We start from the raw sequence: 17,353 nt of genomic DNA on the forward strand, positions 1-17,353 counted from the left end.
CCCCAAAACATCGTTTTAATTGCTGAATTTATGAAAAAGCTCAAGCAGTTACATAAGCATTGTACTAAGACACACAAAATCAAAGACAAATACAAGTGGAAAAGTTATTTCACTTAAAGATAGGACTGATTTTAAAACTTCTTGTAATATTTGTGTAAGATACAGTTTCTGTGGATTATGATGACTTAAGTAATTTTTTTAAATTTTTTAATGTTTGTTTATTTTTGAGAGAGACAGAGCACAAGTGGGGGAGGAGCAGAGAGAGAGGGAGACACAGAATCCAAAGCAGGCTCCAGGCTCTGAGCTGTCCACACAAAGCCCGATGCGGGGCTCAAACTCACGAACGGGGAGATCATGACCTGAACCAAAGTTGGACGCTCAACTGACTGAGCCTGCCAGCCAGGCGCCCCGTAAGTAATTTTTTTTAAGTAGGCTTCATGCCCTGCATTGGGTTCCAACTCAGGGCATGACCATAAGATCAAGATCTGAGCTAAGATCAAGAGTTGGATGCTTAACCCACTGAGCCATCCAGGGGCCCCTTAAATAATTTTAAAAGGAATTTTAAAAGAGAAAGGGTTTGTTACATCAACAAAGGTGATTGCTTCCTACACTTTATTTTCACTGGTCTTTAAAAGCCTGTTAATAATATTTATTGAATCTGAGACATGATCAGTTATTTATATATATTAATTTGTATATCACTAAAATACCCCTGCCAATAACACTACAATACAATGATTTATTATTCTTAAAATTTTTCTTTTATACTTGAGAGCTCTATTAGACTTATTTAGACAGGTATTTTCCCATGCATCTCTCCTGTACCTACATTAAGAATCTAAATGAGGGGGGGCTGGTTGGCCCAATAAGTGGAACATGCGACCTTTGACCTCAGGGCTGTGAGATCGAGCCCCACATTAGGTGTAGAAATTACTTAAAAAAAATAAAATCTTCAAAAAAATCTAAATGAAACAGCTTCTTCATATTCAGTGACTAACTTTTCAATCATGTTTGTGCCCAAGAGTGGTAATTTTAAAACTATGTTCATAAATTCTTTGATATTCCTTCCTTCAATAAGTGGAGCCTAATTCTATCCCCTTGAGTGTGGGCTGGACTTCGTGACTGCTTCTAATGAACAGAATAAAGTGGAATGTGACCAGGTGGGACTTCTGAGACTGGGACATAGAAAGTCACTGTGGCTTCCTTCTAATTCTTCTCCTCCTGGATTCTCCACTTCGGAGGAAACCAGCTGCCATGGTATAAGCAATCGTCGAGAGAGGCCCACGTGGTAAGGAACTGAGACCTCTGGACAACCGTCAAATAAGTGAGCTTGACGTGCATCTTCCAGCCCAGTCAAGCATTCAGATGACTACCGCCCCAGACCCCATCTTGACTACAACCTCCTCACAGGCTCTGAGCCACAGCACCCAGCTAAACTTCAGATTCTTGACCAACAGGGACCCTGTGAGCTAAGTAACACGTGTTTGTTGTTTCGGGCTGCGACATTTGGGGACAGGTTTCACCTCAATAGCTAACTAACATACCAGGAGTCCTCAGTTTTCAACCAGTATCATCTTCTGTGACATTAACGGCACTAATGATGCAGCATTTCATAAAAGAACTCCAGGAAGTTCTCTGCAAGCTTTGCTGCAGATGTATGGTGGGGCATGAGTAACAACGACAGGACTCTGGGCAGACCACAAATGTAAGACATGCCCCAATTTTAGAGATGTGAGCAAAACGCGTACCACAGAATTGACAAAGAATTACACTTTAAGCTATTTTTGCGATTTCCCTTCTGCCTTCCCCAACCACTCCCCCCACCCCAAAAACACACTGTTTTCTTAAAGATCTTGATTTTGTCAATGACAGTTTTACTGACCATTTTAGGACAAAGGTACTGAGGTTCATGGAGGATTACTGTATTTGCATCCTCGTTGGCATGGTGGTGGGGGGGGTGCTGGGCTTGGGTGGCTGAGAAAGGGGCCCCTGGTGTGAACTGAAAGAATGCTTTATTATCTCTAACCTGTCCCAGCCCTAGCAGCCCTCCAGAGAGTCACAAAGACGATGCCCTCTTTGTAAGGGACTGGAATTGCAGGGAAAGTGGTGGCGGCTTTTTGGTGCTGACAGAATTTGGGCATTAAAGAGGACACGCTGGTCCTTGGGAATTTGGGAATGTTCTAGATTGATGTGGAATTCTATATCCTGTAACAATTCACTACCAACATATTAGGAATGTGTATATATACATGTGTATACTTAGGGAGAAAAGCAAGCAATGCTTACTGGTTCAGAAAGAAATAGCAGCATTACAATGGGTACATCAGCAATGTAAATATAAAAGGCAAAAGGAGATTTTTCTGACCTAAAGCACACGGCTCTCCTCCTTACATCTTTCTCCACTAAGTAAGATAGCTCCTAGGAAAGGGCTTTGTAAACTGTTATGCGCTAAACAACTCGAGGCTTAATTATACACGTCTGCTGCCTCCGAGCTGGGAGAGGTCACTAATCCTCACTGAATTCCCACCTGTGCCCGAGGCCCAGCACCTTCTCTGGGCTTCCTCCTCATCTCTCATTTCAAGGCAAGGCTTGATAGACAGGAATAGAAATAATAATGTTTAATACGATTTAGAAGATATTCAGAAATAATTGCGTTTATACCCCCCACAGCTTCACTCCTTTTCATATTCTTGTGATGAATTTATTTAATCTCTAAATCTTCCTTCTCTGGAACGAGTGCACCTAGAATAAAGCTGCTTTCTTGTTCGGATCACCTGCAATTTAATTAATCTCCTTCCACAGATTTATTTTTTTGGTCTTCCTTCAGAGACCCTCACGTTTGCCCTGACTAAAATCTCTCCGAGAACAGAAGTCCTTCCTTTTGCTGGCCTTGTTTTGAAGGGCTTGCTCCAATTCAACAAGTATTTGAACAAAAGTGTTGCTAGAGAGTCAATGCTGGATGCTGTAGGAGATAAATAAATAAATGCCACAGGCCCTGACAGTTCCTGCCCTCAACTGGCTCAGTTGCTAATGAGAAAACAAGAAGAAAGCTGCACAAGTAACTATAATGTTAAGTAGAGTGCATTGTACTGGTACAGGAAGAGATTACACCAAGTACCGGGTGAGGATTTCCTGAGAGCCTTGTGGTTGTTGTTTGCTTGCTTACTTGTTTTTGTCAGTCATTTCCAGTACAGCTTGGTATTTTCTGCCTAAATACTATGAGATGATTCTTTCTGCAAATCCTTTGGCTTTCTACTGTATTTCCCCCCTTTGACTCTGAAATTCATGCATATATTCTAGAAAATTCATGCATATATTTAGGTCAGAAAAATCTCCTTTTGCCTATTATATTTACATTGCTGATGTACCCATTGTAATGCTGCTAAGATTTCTTTCCGCTAAGATTTTAAGTTGTTTTTTTTTTTAATTAAAAAAAATTGTTTTAATGTTTATTTATTCTTGAGAGAGAGAGAGAGAGAGAGAGAGAGAGACAAAGAGACAGAGCATGAGCAAGGGAGGAGCAGAGAGAGAGGGAGACATAGAATCCGAAGCAGGTTCCAGGCTCTGAGCTGTCAGCACAGAGCCTGATGTGGGGCTCCAAGTCACAAACCGCAAGATCATGACTTGAACCAAAGTCAGACGCTTAACCAACTGAGCCACCCAGGCGCCCCAAGTTGTTGTTTTTTTAAAATCAAAACCAACAGTCTTAAGAAAATATAACTAAACTATTGTTTTATATCTGCTTTGAATAATCTTGACCTTATGAGTTGATATTCCTGTCTGTGATTTGCATTTGTCTCTTCATTGGTGTATCACCCTTCTCTACTCCCCTGTTTCGTATGTTAGGGCTTAGCAGTTTCTTGTTCTATTTGTCCTTCACCAACTGGTTTCAATGCCTCGATATCTCTGAATATCCAGATAATAAAATCCCTCAAATTGCATAGTTTTTCAGTATTGTCCTGTTTTTCTTTTTCTCCTTCCAAAATCTTAAGATGGCCTCAGTCAAGGGCTTCTCCAAGGTAAATTTCTTTTAATGTTCAGCCACAATTAAAAAAAAAAGTGCTAAAGTCTTTGTAATTCATGGGAAATTGCGTTAGTGTAAGGTGGTATTTCCCATAATGTCTTATGTTATTAGTGGCATCTGAGAAAAAAAACACGGTTAATATGTCTATTGGTTAACTACCAAATGGACACTTTTCCCTTTTTCCTCACTAACAGAACCCAGATTTTGTTCAGGCTCCTCCTAGTGGCCATATCCTTAAGAAGAGGCTGGAGGTGGACCTTGATTAGCTTAACTAACCAAGAAGTTCTCATTTTCCTGGAGAAGTGCAAGGATTAGATGTGGGCCTGAGATATAATTCTAGCTGATTAGATGTAAGGGGAAGTCTTGTGGAAGGCTTTGGAAAGTTTTCTCCGCTCAAAAATGAAGATGTTTCCTTTTCTTACCTCTGGACATTTTCACCTATGTGAGGTTATAAACGTCCTTATAGTATGCCACTGTCAGTTGGGTTTTGGTTAACTGCAGTTGGGAACTGAAGCATTCCTGACATATCCCTTTTGGTGGGATCAGGGGATCGATAAATGATCTTCCATTTTCACTGTTTCCCTCTACTGTTCTCCTCAGGGCACTCTTTTCTCCTTCATTTGTTGGGTATCCCCCTACTCTTTTAAGTACTCTATTTACTTGAAAAAAAGTTGTGAAAATGTGTTACTTATCTGCACAGAATAATTGTGTGATTGGAGCAAATGAGGGGACTTTAGGCATTGGCAAACGGTAGAGGAAACCTTTTTAGGAGATTGAAAACAGTCACATACTCTTACTTGTGAGGCTGGTCCTGAATGCTAAGTCTGAATTCATCCTTGGAGGTGTTTAGCAGAAACCCTACTTTCCCAGAGGAGAAATTGAATATGTACATATTCTAGGCAAACTTTTCACTTTTCTCCATGTCAGAATCCATTAATTCTATTACCTTTTTACTGCCCCTCATTTCTCTCCTTACTTAGCTTAGGTACCCTAATAAAATATTTCTTCCAGCCTTATTGACAGGTAACATTGTGTAACTTTAAGATGTACAGTGTCATGATTTGATACACCTATATAGGTATGGAATGATTACCATAATGAAGTTAGTTAACACCTCCATCGTCTCACATAATTACCTTTTCCGTTGTTGTTTTAGGTGTGGTGAGAACATTCAAGATCTACTCTCTTGGCAGGTGTTCAGGACAGTATTGTCAACCATGGTCACTATGCTGTACATTAGATCCTCAGAATTTATTCATCTTATGCATGGGAATTTGTACCCTTTGACCACATCTGCTTATTTTCCCCACCCCCCAGCCCTGGTAACCACTATTCTACTCTCTATTTCTATAGGTTCAGTTTTTTTAGATTCCACATATAAGTGATACTATACAATATTTAGCTTTCTCTATTTGACTTTTTTCTCTTAACGTAATACCCTCGAGGTCCATTCATGTTGTCTTGAAAGACAGGATTTCCTTCTTTATATATGTGTGTTGTGCTTATGTGTATGTGTGTGTGTGTGTGTGTGTGTATCAACTGTTTTTATCCATTCATCCATAGATGGACATTTAGGTTGTTCCCATGTCTTGGCTACTGTGAATAATACTGCAATGTACATGGGAGTGCAGATATCTCTTCCAGATAGACAGTGATTTCATTTCCTTCAGATATATACCCAGAAGTTGGATTTCAGGATCATATGGTAGTTTCGTTTTTAATTATTTATTTTTGAGAGAGAGAGAGAGAGAGAGAGAGAGAGGCAGAGAGGGAGGCACAGAATCCAAACCAGCCTCCAGGCTCTGAGCCTTCAGCACAGAGCCTGACATGGGGCTGGAACCCATGTCCACTGAGATCATGACTTAAGCCGAAGTCAGACCCTCAACCAACTGAGCCACTCTGGCATCCCAAGTAGTTCTGTTTTCAATTTTCTGAGGAACTTCTGTTTTCCGTAGTGACTGCACCAATTTACATTCCCACCAACAGTGCACAAGAATTCTCTTTCCTCCACATTCTCTCCAATATTTGTTATCTTTTTTAGAAATAGACTTTCTAACAGGTGTAAGGTGATATTGCATTTGTAGTAAAATATTAATGACTAATTTCCATACACCCTCAACTCTCCTGCCCCAATCTCCCTTCATCAAACTATCCTGACAAAAACCAACCAATCATGGTAAAATCCAAGCAAGTTAGCTTCAAAAACCATGCAGTTGAATATGGCTGAAAAGAAATACTGAAAATCATATCAATTAAACTCAAGTGGGCCCTTGGTGTTGCTCTGCAAACCTACTGTACTTCCATATTTGATTCACTTTTCCTGTCTCCCCAACACTCTTGCACACCTTCACTGATCTTAATTAAACCTTGAACATCTCCTCCCTCCTTGGCATTCTCATTTGATGACTTTGCTGCTACTTCATCAGAAAATAGGCACTCAGAAGAGAGCCTCCATATGTTCCCATCCCTCCATGTATCAAGCTACCCATATCTTACTGCCTTTTCTTCTGCTTTTGTGGATGAAATCTCTGCATTCCTATTTAAGGCAAATCCCTATGTAACGCTAGATTCCATCCTCTTCTTTCCTGCTCAAAGACAGCAATCCCTTCCCTTTTTCTCCATCATCAGTGCTTCCCTCTCTAGTAAACCATTCTCATAAAAAAAAGCACAATGATATATTTAGAAAACAAGAAAACATCTAGAAAAAGAAAATTCTTCCCACACCAACTTCCTACTCCATTTCTCTGCTCCTCCTAAACAGAGTTTCCTGTACTCATTGTCTCCAAATTTTCTTATTCCATCCTCTTTTAAACTCATTCCAACCAAGTTTTTTGACTTCATCACTCCTTTGACAAACCCCTTTTCAAGGTCATTAATGACCACTTTGTGTAAGTCCAACAACTGATTCTCAGTCTTCACCTCACTTGGCCTGTCGGAAGCATTTGGTATAGTTGGCTACTCCCTTTTTCTGGAAACTTTTTTTTTTTTCTTTTTCCTGTCTTGACTTCTAGAACTCTGCTTTCTCCTTGTTTTTCCTCCTGCACCATTAGATTCTCCTTCTCTGTCTCCTTTGCTGGTTCCTCCTTAGTCCCAGCGTTTGGTCCTCAGATAACCCCAGGTGATCTCTTCTAGTCTCATAACTTTAAACTAACTTTAAACATTTTCCCTATGCCGAAGACTCTCAAGTTTATTTCTGTAGCTTCACCTGTCCCCTTAACCTAGACTATATATCCAACGGACATTTCAATACCTCCAGCTGGACATTTACTAGACATCTGACATTTCACATGTCCAAACCCAGCATCCTGGTTTCCTTCCTCAAATGTGTTTTACCTCCAGGTTCCTTTATCTTAGCACATCTCGAATAAATCTCTTGTCAGAAAAAAAAAATCCTATTAAACCATAATTTTTTTCTTTTTGTATATCCCACATCCACACTTTCAACAAATCCTGTTGGCTTCATCTTCAAAACATATTAAAAATTTAGGGGTACCTGTGTGGCTCAGTTGTTTAAGCATCTGACTTTGGCTCAGGTCATCATCTCATTGTTCTGGGTTCAGGCCCTGAGTCAGACTCTGTGCTGACAGCTCAGAGCCTGGAGCCTGCTTCAGATTCTGTGTCTCCCTCTCTCTCTCTGCACCTCTCCCATTAGCATTCTATCTCTCTCTCAAAATAAATAAATAAATAAATAAATAAGTGAACAAACATCAAAAAAAAAATTAAAAACACCTTTAAAATCTAACCACTTCTCATAACTTCTCACCACTTCCACTGCTAAATATCACCACCATTATCTCTCTTCCGGGTTATTGCTATAATCCTTGATTCTTCATTGCCTAGTCACAGCAAACAGAGAGAATCATCCTTTTAAAACCTTAGTGAAACCATGTCACTCTTTTCCTTAAAGAACCCTTATTGGCTCCCATCTGCACACATTAGAATGTAGACTTAAAATGCTTCAACACAGAGGCCCAAAACACAGTAAAAAAAAAAAAAAAGTTATTTCTGTTTTTTATGTACAAGTTCAAAGCTTTGAGGACAGTACTGCTCTACTGCTCCAGCACTGCTCCAACAATTTGTCCTGAAAACCAGGTTTCTTCTATCTTGTTCTGCCACCTTCCTGTAATGCAGGTCTGCAGACAATGAATTCTCTCGGTTTTTGTTGATCTGAGAACGTTTTTTTTTAATTTTTTCTTCAATTAGAAAGATATTGTTGCTGACTATAGAATTCTGGTTTAACCCTTTTTTCTCCCATAGATGTCACTCCACTATCTTATGGCTTGAAAGTAAATCTGTTGTACTTCTTTCCTTTATGCCACTTGGTTCCCCACACCACCACCACCTCCCCCCCCCCCCCCCCCCGCAATCTGGTTGCTTCTAAGATTTTTCTCTTTGTCTTCTGCTTAAAACATTTTGAGTAGGATATGCCTAGGTGTGTATGTAGGGTTTTGTTTATTTTGCTTCATTTTACTTTGGTATGTATCTTGCTTGCTGCCCTTTGAGTTTTTTAGAACTATGCTTAGCATTGTTCATTAATGTTGAAAAATTAAGTCTCAGCCATTTTTTTAAAATATTTTTATTTATTTTGAGACAGAGAGAGACAGAGCATGAACAGGGGAGGGGCAGAGAGAGAGGGAGACACAGAATCTGAAACAGGCTCCAGGCTCTGAGCTGTCAGCACAGAGCCCGACGTGGGGCTCGAACTCACGGACCGCGAGATCGTGACCCGAGCTGAAGTCAGACGCTTAACCGACTGAGCCACCCAGGCGCCCCATGTCTCAGCCATTTTTTTAAGAAATATTTATTTGGGGGCGCCTGGGTGGCTCAGTCAGTTGGGCGTCCGACTTCGGCTCAGGTCACAATCTCGCAGTCCGTGAGTTTGAGCCCCACGTCGGGCTCTCTCCTGACAGCTCAGAGCCTGGAGCCTGTTTCCGATTCTGTGTCTCCCTCTCTCTCTGCCCCTCCCCCGTTCATGCTGTGTCTCTCTCCATCTCAAAAATAAATAAACGTTTAAAAAAATTTAAAAAAAAAAAAGAAATATTTATTTGGCCTCATTCTCTCTCTCTTTCCGAGATTCCAACAACATGTTTGAGACTGTTTGATAATGTCCCTCAGCATTTGGATGTCCTGTCATCCTTTTTATACTCCTTTTTCGCTTTGTGTTTCATTTTGGGTAATTCCTATTGACCTATCTTCAAGTTCACTGATTCTTTGCTCAGATGTGTCAAGTCTACTGATGAATTTATCATAAGCATTCTTCAGCTCTGTTATGGTGTGTGTAATTGACCTGGCTTGAGGTTTAATGTTGCTCTGATTATGCTTAGGACACCCCAAGCTTCAAGTTCCTGTAATGTTGGTTTGTGTTTAGGGTGGAGCTGATTTGCCAGAAAGTATTTTTCAACGTCTGCCTCACCATTCAATCTTTCTGCCATACTCTATTCAATGCAAGAGTCACTAAATGCAGTCTTAGATTCAAGGAGAGGGGAATTAGGCTACACCTTTTGGATAGAAGGAGTGTTGAATAATCAATTAATTAATTAATTGTGGGGGTCAAGGGAGGGTATTTATTTGTATATAAAAATGGAAATGTAATTGACATATGACGTTGTGTGAGTTTTAGATGTATAGTGTGTTGATTTGGTACCTTTATATATGATGATATGATTTTCTTTGGAGGATGAGGGATACTGGTGGAAACTAGCACAGAAGAGACAGGAGAGATGGGGTGAAATGGGGTCTTGCTTCCCTTCCCCAGGCCTGAGCTGCAAGGATGTTATCTCAGGGCTCTCACCAAACTGTTTTAGTGAGAATTCTGCCATGTCCATGGAAAGAAGCCTGTGAGTGGCTACAGATCCTCCTCACATCTGTGGCCCCAACAGTCTCTGTATTCTAGAGGTATCACCTCTAGGTAATCAAGTACTCATGCCCCATCTCTTCAGTGTAGTTCATCGCCCTGCAATCTTAGGTCTCTGATGAGTTCAAGCAACGTTGTGATTTTTGCAGATTTCTCTACATATTTTGTCACTGTTGTCATAAGGGTGGGAGGGAAGTTCTTCTTAAATTTCTATATCATAAGCAGAAGCTGGAAGCATATTCCATCACATATTCGTGGACTGCCACATACTTGAAACATTTCAAGCTGTTGTAGTTTTTATTTTCACCGGAGCTCAAATTTAAGGTAGTGGAAGCCTCTTCAAGTTGGCTTCTGAAAAATTCTGTCACACTCTCATAAGTATTTGATAGCTTCCTTGCTTTCTGCTATTACAGCATGTTCCAAAACCAACTTGTGTTTTTTCTGTCCCACAGCTAGAAACAGCCGTTTCTCAAAGTTTCCTTGTTTCTATGAGTAGAAAATGGTATTTAGAGACCAATGTCTAAGCACCAGGGATGCTCATGGCAAAGGGTTACTTCTTGTTTCAGACTCTTCAGTGAACAAAACTAGGTGACAGATAGTTTATAAAAAACAGGAGATCATGACTATATGTTAAAACTTTAATTTTAAAATCAAGTCTAAAGGGTTTTTACTTAACCTCATCTGTCTTCTGTCAATTATTCTTTCTCACTCTGCCCAAATTCCTGGTTTCCAAGGACACCAGCATAATCATTCATTTGCTTTTGTAGTGGGTGCTGCCCAGATCTTTCCCCTCAGGAACAAGGAATTCATTCACTCATCTGCTGGAAATATTGCCTGTTGAAGCCTCATGCTAAGTCTTTCCCCAGAAATTGCCTCAGCCAGAAGATGCTTCCTTGGCCAAGGTTATACCACTTCTCCTGGTGAAATATGGGGCTACAAAGTTGTGGTTCTCTTGCCTCAATTTGGGACATCCGTAAAGGGCTATCACGGTTTAAGAGCTCCTCATGGGATCAACCAAATCTTCTCTTGCTACTTCGTGACGACTCAACTTCTTCTTCTGCCCAGTCTGGCTCTTCTATTCCTTTACAAGTTTTTTTTTTTTTTTTTTCATTTAAAGCACACTCCATAATAAATGATCTGCATGCAAATCCCCAAAGAGTCTTAGAGTCTATTTATCTAAGAATCCAATCCATGATAGCTTTATTCTCATAATGCATAGTCATTTTTATAATAATATTACCCACACAATTACTGGAAACATACTTACTGAAAACAATTTAAAATTATTTTTTTGCATCATTTTTCTTTTATTTTGTGTGTTTTCTTTTTGTTCTTAGGTTTTATCTTTTTAGGGATACACTAATTACTGTTTTAAAATCACTTAAAATAGTTCCTCTCTCTATGGCTATGCCAATTAACTCAATATACAGATACATTCATTTGGTTCATTTTGTTTTTATTTTTAGAGGTTTTTTTTAAGTTTAAACTCATTTTTTGATTATGTAAAATATTTACACGATTCCTATCAACTATGGAAAATGATGTATATTTTCAGAAGTCTAGCTTCTGTCCCTGTTTTCTCTACCCTTTCTCATGTGTAAATAATTTTAAACATTTTTGGCTTATTCTTCCATTATGGTAATTTTATTTTCCCATAAATATGAGGTGTCTGGGTGGCTCAGTCAGTTAAGTGTCTGACTTCAGCTCAGGTCATGATTTCATGGTTCGTGAGTTTGAGTCCTGCATTGGGGCTTTCTGTTCTCAGTATAAAGCCCGCTTTGGATGCTCTGTCTCCCTCTCTCTCTGCTCCTCCCCTGCTCATGCTCTCTGTCTCTCTCAAAAAATAAACAAATACTGTGTGTGTGGAGGGGGGTGGTGCAAGGGTACAGCATCTCTTTTTTTTACAGATGAATGGCAGAAAAATATATAGATTTTTCTCTCCCTTTCATTTTGCACTTGAAAATGTATTTTGGAAATCATTCCACTAATGCATATAGAGGTATCCTCATTCCTTTTTGTAGCTGCATATTACTCCATTGCTTGGATGCTCTGTAGTTTATTGAACCAGTCTTCTACTCCTGGGCATATAAGTTGCTTCTAGCTTTTCTTCTTATAAATAGTGTTGTGATAACCAGCTTTGTGTATAGATTCCTAGAAGAGAGATTGCTGCGTCAAAGGGCAAATGCACATGTAATTTTTCTAGAAATTAACTAACTCTCTGGGATCGTATCAGTTTGAATGCCCAGCAGTGATGTGAGTGCCTGTTTCCCTAGTTATACCAAGAATATGTTAATCTTAAAGCTAGCAAGTAAGAAAATAGTATTGTACTATAGTTTAAATTTATATTTTTCTTTTGTGAGGGAGGTTGACCATCTTTTCATATGCTTAATGATTATTTGCGTGATTGAACATGACTCAGCATACCATGTCCGTATATTAGCGAGCAAGCTGGGAAGACAGAAGAAATGGAGGGTTGGCAGATTCTTTTTAAGACCATGACACAAAAGTTGTACCTCATTACTTTCACTTTCCATTAGTTACAAGAGTAACTAGGAAATGAAATTTCCAGTTGGGTGACCATGAGTTCCATTAAAACTTGGAATGGGGTAAGTGTCCTGTTACCTGAAGGAATAAAGGGTGAGTGCACACTGGGGACAGTTAGCGGTTTCTACCACACCATCTCGGTTTAAGAATAACCCAGCCATTACCGTAGCCCTACAAGATTTGGTCGCATGTTTCTTCTTTCTCCCCTTCTCCTACTATTTTCCTTCTTACTGGCCCTGCTGTTTGTCCAAACACCAAGCATCATCTCTATGGATCTATGTGCTCTTTGCTCTGCATGGAATAGTCTTCTCCCAGAATCCGTGGCTCACTTCCTCACTTAGATTTCTGCTCAAAACTGAGGTTTTCTTGAACACTGATACTAATTAGCATTGTCTTCCCCCACTTTTTACCCTCCTTTGCTTTTCTTCTTAGAACCTATCATTATGTGACATAATAAACATACTACACCTTTGCTTGTTTAGTTTCTCATGTTTTCTACTCCCTAACTAATGATAAACTCCTTGTAATGCTTAAGTGTACAAGGCACTGACCCAAGTGTTTATACTTTCCATATATGTAAACTGAGTTAATTTAATTCTCACAACAACCCTCTGGTTGACTATTGCCATGCTATTATTGCTGAATCCCAAACCTACCACAATTATGTGGCTTAAAACAATAATCATTTATTATTATTCCTGTATCTGTAGGTTGATTGAGAGTAGATTGATCTAGACCAGGCTTAGCTGGACTTAACTCTGAGCTCAAGTTGGGTCCAGGTTGGTTCCTTGCATCAGAGAGCTAGCTGGGGATGTGCTGATCATGACAATGGCAGGGGCACAAGAGGGCAAGCCCCACCATGCAAACACATTTCAAGCCTTTGTGTCATGCCTGCTAACATCCCATTGACCAAAGGAAGTCATATGGTCAAATACAACTTCAAAGGGGGCGCCTGGGTGGCGCAGTCGGTTAAGCGTCCGACTTCAGCCAGGTCACGATCTCGCGGTCCGTGAGTTCGAGCCCCGCGTCAGGCTCTGGGCTGATGGCTCGGAGCCTGGAGCCTGTTTCCGATTCTGTGTCTCCCTCTCTCTCTGCCCCTCCCCCGTTCATGCTCTGTCTCTCTCTGTCCCAAAAATAAATAAACGTTGAAAAAAAAAATTAAAAAAAAATACAACTTCAAAGGAGCAGAAAGATGAGGGAGAGGGAATATTTACTGAAAAATCATCAAATCTGTCATTTTATTATTCCTATTGTAGATGAGGAAACTGAGAAGGTAAGTAGCTGGTCAGAGTCCCATACTCAGTAGTGGTAGGAGTGGAAAGTGCACCCAGTTGGTATAGCTCTCGTGTAGCCAATATACATCTGGTTTATACCAGTAATATGAGAGCAAGAACTCAGTCTGTTGTATCCTCAGCCCCTGGAAAAGTGCTTGGCACTTACTTGGCATTCAATAAATATTTGCAGAGCAGATAAATGAACTCAGCACAGTACATAGCCCTTGATTGGTTGGTACTTGATATATGTTAGCTATTAATAAGAACATTTATTCAAAACTTGGGAATTACCTAAGGTAAAGGAAAGGCAGCATGTCTTTTCAGTGTCACACTGGAACATCATTTAACTGGTCCACCAAAAGATTACTTAATTATCTACAGGAGTGTCCCTCCTTTGAATCATTATTTGCTACTGGTTACAGATCTAAACTCTATAAAGTTCTATTTTTATTTATAGATTTTTGTTCATTAGAGATGTTAATTTCTGAAATGGAATTATTTAAAAAAAAAAACTCAAACAAAAGTTAACATTATAGTGTCCTGGAGGACATTAGGAAGTATTGTATCTAACCTAGTAATTTTATTCCAACAGTCTTTCACCACTGACTAGAAATCTTTTTCTCTAATTCCCTGTGGAACCAGTGTCACCATTTTGTTGGTTTCCTCAATAATGGGTTGAATAAATCTTTGACATGTCTTCATTCTGTATTTTGAGTTATAGATTTAACTTTTTGAAAATTGTACTTTAATACTAGCACTATCATCTAGGTTTTTTTTTTTTTCTTCAGAGTCTGAAAGTGGTTTTTCACTTTCAAGTTAAGTCATCTCTTACTTACGGCATGTTTGTTTCTCTTCTGAGGGGGGATGCAAAGCTGGAATACAGGGGTGACGGGAGAGACTAAAAAGTCCATTGTAGGGGTGCCTGGGTGGCTCAGTATGTTGGGCGTCCGACTTCAGCTCAGGTCATGATCTCACAGTCCATGAGTTTGATCCCCGCGTCCGGCTCTGTGCTGACAGCTCAGAGCGTGGAGCCTGCTTCAGATTCTGTGTCTTCTTTTCTCTCTACCCCTCCCCTGCTCATGCTGTGTCTCTCTCTGTCTCAAAAATAAATAAAAACATTTTTTAAAAGTTTTTTTTTTTTTTACGTCCATTGTAAGGTGTTTGCAGTGATTCCCAGACTGCTTTTGGAAGATCAAGGATTGCTGTGGCCCATACATAGCACCCTTAATGGCTTAAAGTCATTATAAAGGCTTTCCAGGAGCGTATGCTAATTCAGGAATCTGATTATGTTACTAGAAAAGCTTACAGATGGTTATCAGACTAAATTCCAAAAAGAGAAATAATTGAATCTCTAAATCTTGGTAGAAACACCTATTTATCAAAATGAGGGTTTTTTGGTCTGTTTTGAAAGAGCTAGTTCGTGAGGGGGGCAGAGGGGGAGGAGGCAGCAGAGGGAGAGAGGAGAGAGAATCTCAAGTAGGCTCCACACTCAGAGCCCACTGGAGGCTTGATCCTACCACCTGGGATCATGACTTACTGGAAATCAAGAATCCCAAGGTCAACTGACTGAGCTACAAGGGCTCCCTCAATAATTAGTTATTATAATGGATTGAGGGCAACACTTCTCCATAGCTCCCATGAAAGGAATGGGGATTGAAGTTTTTGTTTTGAAATGAACAATTAAAGCGGACCCATTAAAAAAAGTTTTAGTTCAAGGACTCCTCCCACAGAATTCTGGCTACTTCAGTAATCCAAGTTTCTTTAATAGACCCAACAGATGCCAATATGCCATATTGAATTTCCATTGCAATATCATGGGGACTGTTTTTAATCTGGAACTTTTCTCCCATGATCTTTTATTTACTTTTGGATTGCACAATAATTCTAGTACTGCTTTGCAATGCACAAAGAGCGCTATCCATTCTCTTATTGGGCATATTAACATTCTATTAAGTAGCAGGTGAGGATCAGAATCAGGGCTTCGAATACCTAGATCTTTATTTCCACAACCAGAGAAGTCGCACTGCCGGGTTAGCTCTTTTCTGGTACTACTCAGACAACCTGCAGTAAGGTGAATAAAAGCCCTCAGCGCTAGGTCTGAATGCCGGTTCCACTTTCTCCTTGTCGCGCAGCCACTTTGTGACTTGGTTCCCTTGCTCATAAGACAAACTGAGGAGTCGAAGCCCTGACTTTCTAGGGATTATATGAAATAAGGCTAAGGATTTAGCGCGGAGCTCGGCACAAGACAGCACTGCATAAACTATATTAATCAGTGATGGGCTGTTACTCTCGCTCCCTGGGAACCCCACGGAACGTCCAGTAGGACAAGGTGTCGTTGGGCAGAAAAAGCCACCCACTCAGCGGCTGAGACACGAGGAGGATACGCCCTCCAGAGCCGCCCCAATGGGAGGAGCCCTGAGCCGGAAGGCCTTAGCCGGGTGCTGACCCCGCCCACAGCTGACTGGGGCGGGGACGCCGTCTCCCGGGAAACTGGACGCGCAGCTCCCCTTGGGTCGGAGCCTCAGCCGGTGGGACTAGCAGTGCGTGCCACGCCCGCAGCCAAGTAGCAGCAGGTGTGGGCCAGCGGCCACGCTGCTTGCAGTCGCCGGAGGGGGTGGGCGTCTGCCGCGGCGCGTGTGGGGAGAAGTGTCCTCGCCCACCCGAGGCTGGGCAGGGACGCGAGCGTGTGGAGCAGACCGACCCAGCATTCTCTTGGACGTGCGTGATGGCAGCCCTTCGCCTAACTCCGGGCGCTGGCCTGGAGGTGGTGGGCATGAAGGAGCTGGAGGAGGAAGGGGTGGAGGAGGAGGAAGAAGAGGAGGAGGAGGAAGAGGCGGCGGCGGCCAGGAGAGCTCGGAGTTTCGCCCGAGACGCGCGGGTGCGCTTTCTCGGCGGCCGCCTGGAGCTGATGCTAGGGCTCTCAGCGGAGAAATGGAGCCAGCATTTGGAGAGCGAAGAAAACCGGCAGGTCCTGGGAGAGTTCCTGGAGAACCCCAGTCCCGCGTGCCTTGTCTTCAGCGTCGCCGCCGCGGGACCACTCGCAGTCGCCCGGGAGGTAAGGGGCGACAGGCTAAGGGACCCTGTCAGGCTGCCAGTACGGGGACAGGCCAGTCGCGTCCTTGGGTTCCCATGGGGCATGCACTTAGGCGCTTTAAGAAACTTTCTTTGGGAGCCCTTGCCTTGGAGTTTGCAAAATCACCCACGTGCGCCCACTCTGCAGTTAAGCAACTGTGGATTAGTTTTCTAGAAGGTTAGTTTGCCCAACCCAGATAAGGCAGGAAAAGCTACACTACACTTTTTCAACTGCCTAGGCTTTGGGAACAAGGTGGGTTCTCTGTGCCAGATAACTTCTGTTTTCAATCGCTCTTGGGCCAATCTGGGGTCCTGTCTTTAAAAAATGTTTTAGCAGAGCCTGAATAATTTTTCATATGCTAAGTCTGTCTGTCACATTTAATCCTAGGAAAAATATTTAGTCTTTAAAAAAGGAGTGCTCTGGCACTCCGCGCACACATGGTGTTTACCAGCCCTGGAGGGAGAAGGGGGGCAGTCCTTTCTTTCCTTCCATCCTTTCTTTCTTCCTTCCTTCCTTTTTTTTTTTTAGACTTTGTAGTTGGAGGTTAAGGTATCACTTATAAATACAGCATTTGTATTCAGCAT

At 41.4% G+C, this 17,353-nt stretch overlaps 1 protein-coding gene across 1 annotated transcript in view; it reads left to right on the top strand.

Moving 5' to 3' along the window:
- The first annotated feature begins 16,175 nt into the window (after positions 1 to 16,175).
- DNAH11 (dynein axonemal heavy chain 11) overlaps positions 16,176 to 17,353 on the top strand; it is a 352,005-nt gene continuing 350,827 nt past the window's right edge. The window contains 1 exon segment of the mRNA XM_043589069.1: positions 16,176 to 16,751. Within this exon segment, the coding sequence (XP_043445004.1) occupies positions 16,422 to 16,751 (330 nt within the window). The 5' untranslated portion in view covers positions 16,176 to 16,421.

Source organism: Prionailurus bengalensis, chromosome A2 (genome assembly GCF_016509475.1).
Source record: "Prionailurus bengalensis isolate Pbe53 chromosome A2, Fcat_Pben_1.1_paternal_pri, whole genome shotgun sequence".
In the NCBI taxonomy this organism is placed as follows: domain Eukaryota; kingdom Metazoa; phylum Chordata; class Mammalia; order Carnivora; family Felidae; genus Prionailurus; species Prionailurus bengalensis.